The sequence below is a fragment of the Wolffia australiana genome, chromosome 1 (assembly GCF_029677425.1).
Source record: "Wolffia australiana isolate 7733 chromosome 1, ASM2967742v1".
Lineage (NCBI taxonomy): Eukaryota > Viridiplantae > Streptophyta > Magnoliopsida > Alismatales > Araceae > Wolffia > Wolffia australiana.
This window is the reverse complement of record NC_135835.1, coordinates 1,143,951-1,158,969: the sequence shown is the minus strand read 5'-3', so window position 1 is coordinate 1,158,969 and position 15,019 is coordinate 1,143,951. Positions and strand designations below refer to the sequence as shown.

The 15,019-nt window shown below is 38.3% G+C and overlaps 1 protein-coding gene across 1 annotated transcript; it reads right to left on the bottom strand.

The window, feature by feature from the left end:
- Positions 1 to 6,861: 6,861 nt before the first annotated feature.
- On the bottom strand, positions 6,862 to 8,223 carry LOC144706447 (protein PSK SIMULATOR 1-like). Its single transcript, XM_078579405.1, has one exon. It carries the CDS (start codon positions 8,221 to 8,223, stop codon positions 6,862 to 6,864), a length of 1,362 nt encoding a protein of 453 aa, XP_078435531.1.
- Between the last annotated feature and the right edge of the window lie 6,796 nt (positions 8,224 to 15,019).

The following is a 15,019-nucleotide window of genomic DNA, read 5'->3' as shown; positions in this document are numbered from 1 at the left end:
TAGGTGAAGCTTGGAGTTGTCCTCTGGAAGGGCTCGCTGACAAACGACTGTCAAGCCTAGACTTCTCCTGTAGCAAGGATAAGGATCGAGGAAGGAGTGTAGGGCGGAATCTGTTTGGTTTGGACCAGTCTATTTTACTTGTTGAACCTTATCCAAGTTTACTTGGAATAGAACCTGCATGTGCAAGCACACATCATGAAGACTAACGGACTCAAAAACTGCTCAATGATAGGAAGCCAAGTGAAGTCAGCGGATTTCGTTCAAGGCCTGGAGACTAACGTTTAACTTTGAACCAAAAACACGGAAGATTATCCGCCGAAATCAACTTAAAGAAAGTTTTTTTAAATAAAACAATTAGCTACATGAAGTCCGGTAACCTGTGGAGAGGGGTGAGAATCATTCAAAGGAGAAAGTGACCAAAAGTTGTATACACTCCGCTCGATATCACGCGAAATCTGGGGATAAAAATATTATTTCTTAAAATTTTTCAAGATAATATACTTCCAAGGTCAAAGCACAAAGCTCATGCTACAGCAACTGTCTGTCTAATATTACTGTTAATCATGCAATAAAATTTTAAATCTTTAAAATTTATATGAATTTCAGTTTGCTAATTTCGTAATTACTGCGAGAGCTACTTGCAGTGACCAAATAAAGACAATAAAATGGGTACAGTAGCTAGTTTTCAATTAAAAAAACCTGTCGAATTTATCTTTATATTCTCCACGTCTTGTTCTATCGCGTTCAAACATCGACCCCATTCTAACAGAGACAGATGCCATTATACATGTTCTTCACGCCTAACCTGAATACGAAGATTATCATTTTACTTTGAGTCAAGAGTTCTACAAACACAAAGTAAATGTCACAAAAATTTCTGAGTTATAAAGACGCTACATTTGCATTTTGGATATTTACCCTACATTCAACATATTAAAACTCTTATTCCTTTTTCCTTTTTCATTAATGCACGTTATTATGCTTGACATTGCCATTTTCAATTGATCCTTGAAAAGCGCAGTTTGGGCATAACTGGTTAAACCTTGGATTCATCTTAACTCATGAATAACATGATTGTATCTGATAAATCAAATTCCTATTTCAATATAACGGAAAAGAAGTAAAATATAAGATAAGAAAAGAGTTAGTTAAACCACATAAAATCACCCGATAGATACACATTCAGCATGAAGAGTATTTTTCAAATAAATTTTCAAATGGGTTCATAGCACGAAATATCCCAAATTTTTTCAAAAATCTGAGATATAACGTAAACTTTTTTTTGGCACGGTATATCCCAAACTCTCTAAGTCGACGCTGACATATCCTGGTGATGACGTGGAATCCATCGTGGCTGCCAGGTGGATTTCCGGCCAGATTTTGACCTGGCGAAATCCACCTGGCAGCCACGATGGATTCCACGTCATAACGGGGATTCCACCTGCCAGGTGTTTTCCGATAAGAGAGAGAGAGAGGGAGGCATTCTAGAGAGAGAGAAAGGGAGAGAGGCATTCTAGAGAGAGAAAGAGAGGCATTCTAGAGAGAAAAAGAGAGGCGTTCTAGAGAGAGAGAGAAAGGGAGAGAGTGGCCTTGTTCCTTGACTACGACGGCACGCTCTCGCCCATCGTCGACGACCCCGACTGCGCTTTCATGTCCGATTCTGTGAGTTTTCTCTCATTTCCCTGCTCGTTCCCTTCTTCTCTTCTCTCTCTCCAGAATGCCTCTCTCTCCCTTTCTCTCTCTCGAACGCCTCTCTTTCTCTCTCTAGAATGCCTCTCTATCTCTCTAGAATGCCTCTCTCCCTTTCTCTCTCTCTCTAGAATGCCTCCCTCTCTCTCTCTCTCTTATCGGAAAACACCTGGCGGGTGGAATCCCCGTTATGACGTGGAATCCATCGTGGCTGCCAAGTGGATTTCGCCAGGTCAAAATCTGGCCGGAAATCCACCTGGCAGCCACGATGGATTCCACGTCATCACCAGGATATGTCAGCGTCGACTTAGAGAGTTTGGGATATACCGTGCCAAAAAAAAGTTTACGTTATATCTCAGATTTTTGAAAAAATTTGGGATATTTCGTGCTATGAACCCATTTGAAAATTTATTTGAAAAATACTCTTCATGCTGAATGTGTATCTATCGGGTGATTTTATGTGGTTTAACTAACTCTTTTCTTATCTTATATTTTAATTCTTTTCCGTTATATTGAAATAGGAATTTGGGATTCATCAATATCTTATCTATGGATTAACTAAGGAATACATTTGGAACCATGTGCCTGATTTGTGTATGGTTTGAATTCTTGCATTCTCTTTCCTTGGGTGATTGTCCTTCTTCCTTTTCTTCTCATGTTCAGCCTCTCTAACCTTTTTATCTTTCTCCTACCATTATGTCCACCTCCTCCACTGATTTCCTGCATATTAGATACACAGAAACAAGAAAAAAATGGGCATACCAAGAGCATGAGCGCTTTTGCTTCCTTCTCCTTTGCAATCCTAACACAATGGTCACAATGGGGGTATTTGTTTGCGATTCAAGATTTTTGTGTTATGTTTGTAAATAGCGGCTGTTTTTGCTCAAGGAATTCCTAGAGAAGAAGATGAAATACACCTATTTTCATCCAGGAAGGTTTCCCTTAAATTACATTAAAATAGATAAAGAATGGCACACTTTTTAGGCCCATTCACCAACCATTGATCTTTCACAATGGAATAATGGAAATATATGTGGATGACAAGCTAATCACACATTCCATGCCTCGTTCCATGTTCATTACTAGAACAAATTCATTTTTAGTGCACATATGATGCTTATAATGACGTCCATGAATACACGATCATGTGTTCTAAATATTCCTATTTGAAGGATACATGAGAAGGACATCAAAGTATCCAGATAGAATAGCACTATCTAGCCTCACTCATATGATGAGTATGATCATTCCCATAGCCATTAGTGTGGAGACACCAAAGACGTCTTGTGGTCGGACGATTTTACTTTGACTATGGCCAATGAGTCCCTAATCATGGGATTCTAAATGGTCTGAATTTGGGTGCATCAAGAAGTTCACAAAGACAATTGAGTGGTCAAGATGGGATCGTCCACCCTCGGTATAAGAGGTGACAGCTCAAGGAAGACGATGCAATGAAGTCCTTGGCCAAGGCAATGCAATATCAGGAGAAGAGTTCTCTGATGATTTCCAAACGCATCATTACTAACTCGGATGACCGATTAAGGTTTGACAGTTGACCATACCCTAAGTCGTCCTAGGAGCGTCGAGTGGATGAGGGATTATACATACACGATAACCGATGGCTAAAAGGTTCCATGAGCGAGTCGTTATACCCTCATTTGTATCTTTTGGAGCATGAGGTGTAGCTTGGCACTCCAAATGTTGGAGACTCAACCTATTGATTGGGTTTAATTGATCCAATGTTAATTAATCTATATGATGATATACTTAATTAATTTGGAAGGTCAATAAAGGTTATTGGGCCACTTTAGTCATTAACTAGACTGATACATGGACCTAGAGGGTCACACACAAATGATCTTTTGGACGTCGGAATACATAAGTTTTTGGGGGTTTCTATGAAAAATACCCACTTAATATAAATGGGAGAAGGCCCTGAATGAAATTCACCCAAACCAGAATTTTTTCAGGGGCCTTCCCCTTCTTCTCCCTTTCTCCCATGAGTCTTCTCCATGCCTGATGCGATCGGGATCACGTAATGAAGACGTTGGAGGTGGAATGAGGCTCATCAAGAGAAGGAGGAGATCCAACGTGTCGAGGATGGAATGGATACATCTAGAGGCTGCACACTTGAGTAGCTCGACTCGTCTCACTCCGAGATCCAAGAAATCACAGATGTGATCTGTGCAAAAGAACTACGTTTCAATGATTTTATCGATGTCGTTACGATTTTGCAAAAGTCTTCTGCGATGGATCGTTATGATTTCTTCATCCAGATCTAGGCTACTAGAATCCAAGAGGAACTGTTTGATACATCTGATGGTTTGCCTTTCTTTTAAATAAAATTCCCCAATTAACCTACCTAAAACACTTATTAAATGAGAGAGGTGAATTCTTGACTTACCATAAAGGAATATGAGCTTTCCTTTGATTGGAGGAGGGGCAACACCCCATAAATGAGCATGTTTTTGAAATGAAGTTAAACATATCTTACATTTATTGACCTTCTCCTTACCTTTCTATGTGCACTTCGTGGAGGGTTATTTTTGGGGACAAATGGAGACCATAAGAATTCCATGAGGTGATGTCATATTGTCCAGGTAAGCAAGTGAATAAATATAAAATATAACAATCAAATCTCATGGTCAGCTGTCAACTTGTAGAGCACCATCCAACGTGTGAGACCTACATTCTCAAATACTACTCAGAAAATTATGATGAACTATTTATGGAAAGCTTATTTGAATTTTCAAGACTTTCATTTGGAGAATATTATTTGATTTAATATTTCTTAATCAATAAGAAATGTTAAATTAATTGATGCAATATTGAGACAAACATGCAAAAAACAAGCTTTGATTGCCGCATATCTACCTATCAGATAGTCTTTGTAAAATATTCTGTAAAATTATTAATTAAATGGTCATCGTTGATCTGAAAATAGAAAACATACAGTGGTTAATGATTTTGACTGAAAATCACACGGTACCTTTTCCAACTACTGCTTTGGTGTGACCAGAGCACCGACAAAGTTGGATATAGCTATTCTAATGTTTTTTGCAGAATAGAAATCCAAAAATATTGAATAAATTCATATAAATGATTCAGAAAAAAATATTTTTAGAAAATTTTAAATTGTTTTTATTAATCTGAAATTGAAATCATAATTTTGAAATCTGATGATCCAGTTATGAATTTTACATTATTCTAAAATCACATTGTTGACCTTCAAATAGTATTTTGAAAAATATGCTCTTAAGCCCCAAATTTCACATTCCAAATCAAATACTTGAAATTTTATGTACGATGTTGGATTTTTGAAACCTGATATTCATATTCTTAATTTGGAAATACAATCATTTTTTCTGAGTTTCATATTATAAATAATATTTCTGAAATCTGTTTTTATTTTTGGAATCTGCTGTTGGACTATTTAAACTGGGTATTGCATTATATCTCACTAAGCATGAATTTGAAATATGATAAGTTATATTGAATTTATATCATAAATTTAAAGACTATATTGCATTTTGATATTAATACTGAAATGGGAAATATTTATTCTAGTTTCTATCAATCTAAAACAGCTCTGTCGAGTTCAAATGTTTTTCCTAATTATAATTCTGAAAATGAGAAATAAAAATAAAAATTTTTCTTAGTTAATCAGAAATAAACTGAGAAAAAGGAAAAAAAAAAAGCATTTACGTGATGCTCACTATGCATCGACTTCTAACTGGTGATCATGGAGGTCTACATGGAAAAATAATTCCACAGAATTTGAAAAAAAAAGATTTGGAAGGAAGTTCTATCGTATATTATCTGATTGCAATGTTTTATCTAATCATTATAATGACTAAATATTCCATTAATTTTTGTCACTGATAGACATATTATTCTTGAGAAAACGGTCTAGAGATGTCATTTTCATCTATTGCTAGGATTACTAATTCTATTGAAAACTAATATGGAGGGGAAACAATATAAAATGTATTTCATTGAATTGATCACTTAAACACACCCTCTCTAATATACTAGAATTTATTTTTGTGCATTGATATGGCATTATGAATATGTATTGTGATTTTTTAATACAATTGAGACTAACCTGACTGTGAGGATTAAAAATGAGAATCATTGTTTTGTGTAATCCAAGGACATTACACATATAAACGAGAAAATGTGTCAGAGCGATGAACGTAGAAAGGTGGCAGTATGCTCATCACTATGGATCTTGAGAGTTAAAAGTGAAGGTAATGTGACTGTAAAGACCAGATGATTCAGCCAGATTTTCAGGCGTGAACAATTGTACTGGCTCTGAGAACCATGGACATTGTCAAGGTTGAGGGTATATGAGTCGGTGTAATGACTAGTTGGGAGAACCTTTGTAGGAAACCAAGGGTAACGAGGAAAACCTATCTTTGGAAGGCAGAGGCTATAGATGCCTAGACCCTAATTTAGGTGGTCGGTAATTGAGTATTCAAGAAGAAGAGTACCAAGATAAGACATACAAAAGTGTCTCCCTAAACATGGATAAAAAGATCATGTTACATCCTTATGGTCTACCTTATTTTGTAGATATTAAAACATAATTTAAAGCAATTTAAAATTCATATTTTAAAAAAATAATTACCATATTAGACTACCTAATTCAACATCCCATTCTAAGGTAATCACTAGTTCATTATACTAAGAATGTTGCTTTCCAAATAACTTCATTGAAAATTTCTAGATAGGTGTTTTGATGACTAGTGAATATTTATACTTTTTAAAGTTCACTAAACTGTTTGATTTTGGGGAGCATTAGATGGAAGCAAAGACTGCGTTTATCGTTTGATATGAGGTAGCTTGTATGATGCATCTATATAATTTACTAAGCGAAGACCCAATTAATTGGTTTTCAAATTTGATGACGGAAAAGATTGGTAAAATCGCCTCTAACGATTAGCACTTTCTTTGAGTACATGAAGGTTTTTCTCGGAATCATATATTATACAAGTGGAAGATTGTAAGGTTTCATTTCCTGTGTAGATACCTCTATAATGGTAACTGTAATCAAGCTCCAAATGATCAAGTCACTAATGAGTATTATCCTCACTCAAGAAAGAATTCTGTGCTCCAGTGAAGCAAATACGTTTCTCGGGAGCAACAAACTCTCACCACGGTCTATGCCATCTAACTATGACGGCAGACATGGCTGAACGCCACAAGGAGCTCAGCAATGGCCGCTTCTACTTTCTCCCTATCTGAGAACATCATCGTCTGCACCGCGAAGACCTTCACGTCCCAACTCATCTCTCTATTCTTGAGACTTCTCTCCAATTGCCACTGTAACGTGTCCTTGGCGATCGGCCCAAGCCATCGAAGGATCCCCTCCACAGCCTCCCTCCAGCCAACAGCAAGCTCATCTGAGCGGCTTTCCTTATCGTCTAGCTTCAGGTGATTCCGCAGCTTCGCCATTACGACTCCACGCAGCCCCTTTGGAAGCTTCTGGTACAGCTCTTTCCTCGTCTCCTCCGCGACAAAGGCTGGCGAAGAGACCAACTTCTCAACGAAGACAACGACCTCCGCATACCGCAGAGCCATGCCGGTGGCGCCCAACGTGTTCTCCGGCGGCTGCAAGGCTATATCCTTCCACGATTTCTCTTCAACGTCGTTCTTTGGCGTTGACAGAAGAATCGGCCCTGAGCTCCTTAGCTGCAAGTTCCCAGGGGTGGTTCTCTCTAGAGGCCCTGACGAGTAGATTCCTCCGTTGTTTTTGTCTTGATGGGTAGAGTAACACTGGCGCGCAGAGTAACTTGAGAAGACTTTAAGCCGTCCTTGGCGATCTAACGAGACGAGTGGAAGCTCTGGTACGAATGGCCGGAAAACCGCGTTCAACCGCACGAAGATTGAGACCAAGGACCGAGCCAGGAGCTCGGACACCTTATCGAAGCGTCGGCTCCATAACGACTCCTCGCGAAGCTGACGGACTTTGTTCCTCATCTGGTTCAACTGCTTTCGGAGGGAATCAGGGGAATGGTCCGTGTTCTTGGCCTCCAACTTCGATAGATCCTCCATGGCGTTGAAGAGCTTCGACGTGGTCGCCACGTACTTCTCCATCCTCTGTACCTTCTTATCAACTTCCTTGGGCGAGAATCCGAGGTTAAGGTGGACCAAATTCTCCGACCCGGATTGTAATTCTGCGTAAAGATCGTCGAATCCGAAGGGCCACAGGCCACCGCAGCGCCGCCCGAGGCGAGCGATTGTAGCAGCGGCGGTGTCAAGATCGTCCACCATCTCCGCGCAGGCGTGGCGGAGGAGCGATCTCTTATTGGCAGAGTTGAGATAAACCACGCCCTCTGTAGATAGAGTGCAGGAGAAGAGGCGGCGAATCCCTGGTTCGGATAGACCGTGGTGGAGACGAACTAGCAAGGACATGGTGCGACCTACCTCGAACGCAAGTATGCCCAGGAGTTGAGGGTCTGATTCTTCATGGAAGCGCTGGAATAGAGGCGCCAGCCAAGCCTTAGGCCCGGCAGACGATCCGACTGCCATTCTACACCAATAATGAACCCCTTTCTCGCTTCAATTTATATCTTGGAGAAGCACGCTGCGGCAGAGGAGTAAGGCAACTCCGCTGTCATATACTGAAAGAACGCGTCTTTTTACGTCGTATCCTAGCTTAGGAAGGCCGGCTGTACCGCCGGCCTGGATTATTAAGTCTACGTTTGCAGCGTCCAGTTTTCTCATTGCCCACGGAGTTCCTACGGTTTACGCCGCGCTGGATCTCAAGTCTACGTATGGGTCCTGAAGTTAGCTGAAAGTAGCTGTGAATGAGAGGATAGAAAAAATGCATTTATATTTGATTTTCCGCGTTTGAGTTGGAGTAATTCTTGATGATTATCCGAAGCTTTGACGGCAGGGAGAATCCAACGTCACGCATCGAACTTGGTCCAAATGGGTTGGAAGGCCGCCAGGCTAGTAGTTCCTGTAAGCGCGTCTTTCTTCGAATTAAATAATATCCGCCGACTCTCCTATTCCACTGAGAAGAAAAGGTAACGTGTTCATTAGAATTGGGCCACCAGTTTGAAAATTCCAAGAGAACACAGACAGAGACTAGAGAGAAATAAACAAGAAAAACCCATCATTGTCTCCGAAATTATCCATGAACTACGCGTCGAAAACGATGGGGTAACGGATGAGCACCAGCACAAGTTCAGACAGCGGAGACTTGGGTTGCGGTTATGAATTTATTGAAAATGTAAGCATTCAGCTACTTTAGTGCTCAACATGATTAGAATATGGAAAATAATAAGCGAAAGAATGATTCGAGGAAGGCGCATAAGACCAATGAAGCTATCCACCAAAATGAATACTTTCAACTTGGGCATTTGCGAGCTGTATAGGGCTTTTTGTGTCAGCGTTAGTTGTTTCTATTATGAGACATGCCCAAACAGCATAATATTGGCATGTAAAAATATGAAATCATATAATTCTTGATGGAAGTGTTCATTTTCAGCACCTTAAAGCACTCAGTCTCTTAAACGAAGCGGCTGGAGTTATTTCAACGATGCTTTCAATGGAACGCTGACTGAATGGCAAAATTTCCTCTTAGTCTCCTCAGCCCTGGAGCTATTAGCTCTCTTGTCTTGTTAAGCCACCAAAGGAGAATTGAACTAATTTGCTTCAAGAAGACTCCTAAACTTTTCTGTGGGATAAAGAATCGGTAAACCAAAACCACCAAAGAAGGTTTGATAAGAATCAGTTGATCCAGGTGGGGACGTCCATATTCCACCTAAGTAAATTCATAAATAACGCAAGTTTGAGGAGCTGAGCATGGGCGGTCCGGGCAATCGGGGGGGGGAATCCGGGCATGGGCGACGTAACTGGACATTCGGTAGGGCAAATGAATAGGATGAGTACAAAGGTCGGATTTTGCAAAAGAAAAACAACCGTAGCTGAACATTCATTCACCTTGTAATAATTTAAATCTGTCCTTTTTGTTTTATGTATTGAATAAGGTCGTGTAGCAAATGCAGGACAGAAAATACATCAGGTGAACATTATCCAATATATGCAAAACCAGGTTTGATCAGATCTAGATCAGTAATCAAAACCAACTTTTTATCAGTAGCAGGACAATGGATCCCTTAGCCTACTTCTGACGAGACAAACTCATCAAAATTTGACTCTATATGATAATCTGATTGTGATAAATGATCATAATAAGGACAGGCTAATAGATTCATCGTCCAGCCTTGTGATAAAGGAGTTAAAAACTTCTAAACACATCAGTGCCAGTTCGACAGACCACGTGGCGCCAAATCGACAGGTATGGACCAATAGGACTTGACTTAAAAGATTAGAGTAGAAAATTAAGCCACGCACCCCTATATCCAGTATGGAATTTAGCGGCTAGGATCAAACGTAGATAGGCAACAGATCCGACGGCTAGAATTTGTTTTAATATAGCCGTTATATATCGTTATAACGGCTATGATTAAAACGTAGTAACTAATAATATAACGACTATTAATATCATTATAAATACAAACACAATGTTTGGAGTTCGGCTTGCGGATTAAGTAAAGATCTTCGGCTTAGGCCGTTTCTCCTCCCTGTGTCCTCTCCTTCTCTCTCCTCCCTTTCTTCTACCTTCTTCTTCTGCGCAAATTCTCAAGATCGCACACCTTGTTTCTAATCAGATTCAGGTATCTGATTCTAAAAGTGGTCAGAAACGAGACGATGGATCCGTCATCCCGCTTCCGATAGATGACCCAGATTCTGATTTCTTAATCAGAATAAAATCCTGCTAAGGAAACATAAGCAAGATGATGGATGCATCAGTTTTCTTCTGATCAACGATCAGATTCAAATCAAATTTGGATCTATGATAAGAATTTGAATCTTACTCGATGTAGGGCGATGAATCCATTGACCTGCCTTGATTCCCTTTAGTGATCAGAATATGATTCTGATTCCTGATCATAATATGGTTGATAGATCGATTAGCCTGCCCCTGATTGGTCATCAGATTCAAAATCAGATTTGGATGTCTGATGAGAACCAGATTCTGATCAAAACCTGATACGGATCACTGGTCATGGTTTGTGGGGGGGGGGGGGGGCGGTGATAGATCCATCGGCCTATCATTATGATCAAGTTATGATAAAATTCTGGTATTTAATTAGAATATAATTCTGATAAAAGGCAAGTTGAAGGATCCAACGGCCTACTCCTAATTAGAGTCTGATAATAACCAAACAATTATCATTTATAGCCAACTGTCATTCTTTTGTAGGTTTGAATTGTAATGGCTGATAATGCCTCTAATAACTATAGGATGTTCGCAATGATCACAACTAAACTTCATGGCATGAACTTACACTTTAGCGCCAAGAAGTCACATATATCTTGAACCTCATTTTTGAGGTGGCATTTGAGAGGTTTTCCACTCCGCTGGCCATTGCACCCAAAGAGGAAAAAAGAAGATGTGTCTTTGGGTGTGACAGTGATTTTAAGACTGGAAATAGAGAGCTACCAAATGAAGATAATGAGACCTCCCATAGGCAATTTGTGCCCCCTAGAAGAATAAGTGTTGAAGGCACAAACACTTATTTGTACCAGTCAAAGCTCCACCAAGCGAAACATGAGATACGTCGCGGTGTCCAAGGAGTGTAATAGTGTGGACGACAACATAATGTTTTCACAGGAATCTTCAGTACGTTGATGAGTACTCATAACATTCTTGCAGCTCCAACAAAAGTTATACATCATTGACAAGCTTTCAAATATTTGGATAACCTTTCAAATCTTTGGATGGTTATGTATCTTTATAGAACATGTCAATTAGTCAAATGTTAGAGGTCTTCAACTTCACATTAATAATAAGGAACATGCTATTTCTAATAGTAATTTGATGCCTTTTATGTGCTTGTATTCATTCAAATGACTATAAATGAATATTATTAAACTGTAAAAAAACTATGATATTATTGGGATAACGCTCTGAATTTGATTGATTTATTGTATAATAACAGAAATTTCTGACATTAATGTCACAAAGAAAATAACTTTATAGCTTTAAAGCTTTAATTATATCCTAGGTATTCACTATCACACACAACATTCACCACTTGTCCATGAGTACCTGCCTCCATCTTCATCGCTACCAGTGATGATAAATCTGCATCACCTACCCAACTCTGCAGCTCGTCAACGTGTATCTGCAGACATCTCCGTCGCAATCCACATCGTTAATGCTCATCTACTCATTCCATTTGCACCACCACCAATAGACATTGATATTTTCTCATCCACTAGTATCCATTAATATTTTCTCCCTCCTCATCACAGATCACTACTGTGGCACAAAATCTTCAGAGCCCTAAAGCTTTTATATCAAAATATGTGTTAACAGAGATGCTCCAATGAATTACTAACATCTGCCCTTGTTTCATACAGAAATCTCCTATCATTTGCATCAATTTACTTATTAAAATGTTTCATTAAATCATATTATGCCACGTGTAATATAAAAGGTAAAAAATGAAAAGAAATTTTGATGCATTTAATTCTTTTACCTGTCATCAAATTGCATTGTGCCTCGTCAACATTCACATTTAAATTTACTAAGGTGAATTGATTACAAAATAACAGCCCATTTTCTGCATTCACCTGTGTGTGTGTGTCAAAGTGCTCTTATTTAAAAATGTATCCTTTTCTGTAATGGCTTCACGCTTTCTGAGTTTATAAGTAATAATAAATTACCTTGGAGCACTTGTGTAATCATTGTCTCTGTAATGATTGGATGTCGCCACGCATTCACAGTAGCTAATGGTTGGTTAATGATAATAATTGGCTGTAATCCAAATGAGTTGGATTGTGACACATGACAGAGCAAACTTATACTTCAAATTTCATTAAAAACCCATAAAATACTTCACAATTTTCCAAACTATATTCTGACTCATGTTAGTATGTTCCTTGTGAATTTAACCTCAAACAACTATGAAAAAACACCAAAAAATATAGGAAAACATAAAATTACTCTAAAAACTATTTAAAAAGTAAAAGTAATAAAATAGACCAAGAGTATATCTTTTCAATTATAAAAGTATTTTATTTATAAATTTTAGTTCACAAAATTATTTTAAAAACCAGTAAATTTTTTAGAAGTCAGAATTTGAATGTTAAAATATAATAAATTATTAGAAGTTTAAATAAATTGCATTGTGATTATTTGAATGAAATATGGGTTTGGATTAGATTAAGATTAGTGTCTCTAGTAAGGAACTCAACAAACCTATCCCCCTTCCAATCTTAACCAAGGTTATGAATTTACTTGAGGAATACATCAAGAAACCACATTTTACTTTGACGAGCGCAGCTATGTGACCATATTACCACCAACATAAATACAATATACAGTCATCGATTTCTGATAATCCAGAAATTGGGGTTAAATGCCATTTTAAAGATCTGATTTATGAAACCTAATTTCAAAAATATTCCATGCTAAGCACATAGTGATTAAGGGTTGAATCTACAGAGAGGGGTATTGAAAAGTTCAATCTTCAATCAAATATATATATATATAAATTATGGAAGTTAATTTGAACAATAAGATTTAAAGGAATCTAATTGAAGAAAATTTAAATAAATAAAATAAATACTACAATTATTTTTAATTAATACTAATATTTTTATAAAAAAATTGGATTGTTTGGGGTTTTTAATGAAATAAATGATTTAGAAGTAAATTCTTTGCCTTGACTGTGTGCTTGATAGACCCAAAATGAGCCATGAAAACATAGATATATGAAGTCCATTTTTAGATCATTTAACTGATGTTATGTTCATTTTAATATGTATTCTCATTCATGCATTAAACGGAGCATCTGGTCAAATCAACCCTTTTTAATGTATTTTTTATATAGTTCATAGGCCCATTAATTCTCATTGAAAATATGTTTTAATATTACTAAATATAAGGATATCCATTCCTCTCTCTCTCTCTCTATTGTCTTATTATATTATCTGCAGGGCTGAATTCAAATTTAGAGAAATATTAAAAAGAGAGATATGGAAGAAGGAAACACAAATAATTTGGTTTCTAAAGAGTGTTACCAGCGAAGCCCTTCCTTCAAGGGCCACAGTTCTTAAGCCTTTTGTAGGAAGGCAAACACGAGCAGACAAGTGGAAGCACCACATATAGTAGAGCACAAGTCTGAACACACATGGGTTCAATAGTAGGCTCACATGCAGGCTGGAGTCAAAAGCCCACAAGAGCGCGCAAGAGAATAGCTTATTTTATTAATTTCTTAGTTTTGCTTGACATTTATATAGAGCTTCATTTTTTAGAATGTTTTGAAATTGTATTTTGTTTCTTTTGTAAATTGTAAGCGAGCAGGGCTAAAAAATATAAGAAAAATATTGTGGCTGAATGGACCATGATCTTAACAAAAATAGAAAAACTTTATGGCTAGGCTTCGAGTTGCATGACTTGAAGCCCGTGTCATAAGGGGCTTCTTTAAGTACTCCGATATAATCTCGAGCATCCAATTTTCTGAAGGATGATCAGACGGTGAGTTGGCTGCGGCAGTTGACAAGGGCAAAGGAACCCTTTGACAAACAAATCAGGCTGTTGATAGAACATGTTGACGAGAATGGCTAACCTTGCAAGAGGGGTGCACCACTACTTATAGAAGTCCATGGTTGTGATTTAATCGTAGTGGCTGGATTCTCTATAAAGGATATCCAACAGCTAATGGTAGATACATCCATCTCTGCCCTGCCCCTCACCTCATTTAGTCGGAGTCGGACAACAGTTTTCAGCCACAGGGAACCGTGTGGGCAATCCTATGGCCCTTGGAGGACCCCCATGGCCAGACATCTTCATCTACAACCACTAGAGGTGCTCCAAAGGCTTCCAAAAGGGGGATATAATCCCCTCTTCAGCCTCTCTCAATCCACAAACATCAGCGACGGGAGACCCGTCCAGTGGTGAGACTAGCAGGGGAGAGGAGTGACACCTCTCCCATTGCTTCTGTTAGTTTAGGTGACCAAGGAATAACCTAGGGGGGGGGGGGATGAATTAGGTTCTCTATGTATATTATATTTTTATTTTTAATTAGCCTAGGATTTTTCTATCTAAGAAATGAGGTATGGGAAATGGGGAACACAATTATTTTTTCTAGACAGCTTAGGCTAATCCTTAATGCTATTCGAGGGGTATCCGCCCTAAGGTGATGATGTGGCCTAACCAAGTTTGTGTGAATGCCCCTCCCCAAAAAAAAAAAAATCACTTGGTAATAGGGCTGAAGAAGGATGCCAAGAAAAAGAAAAAGCC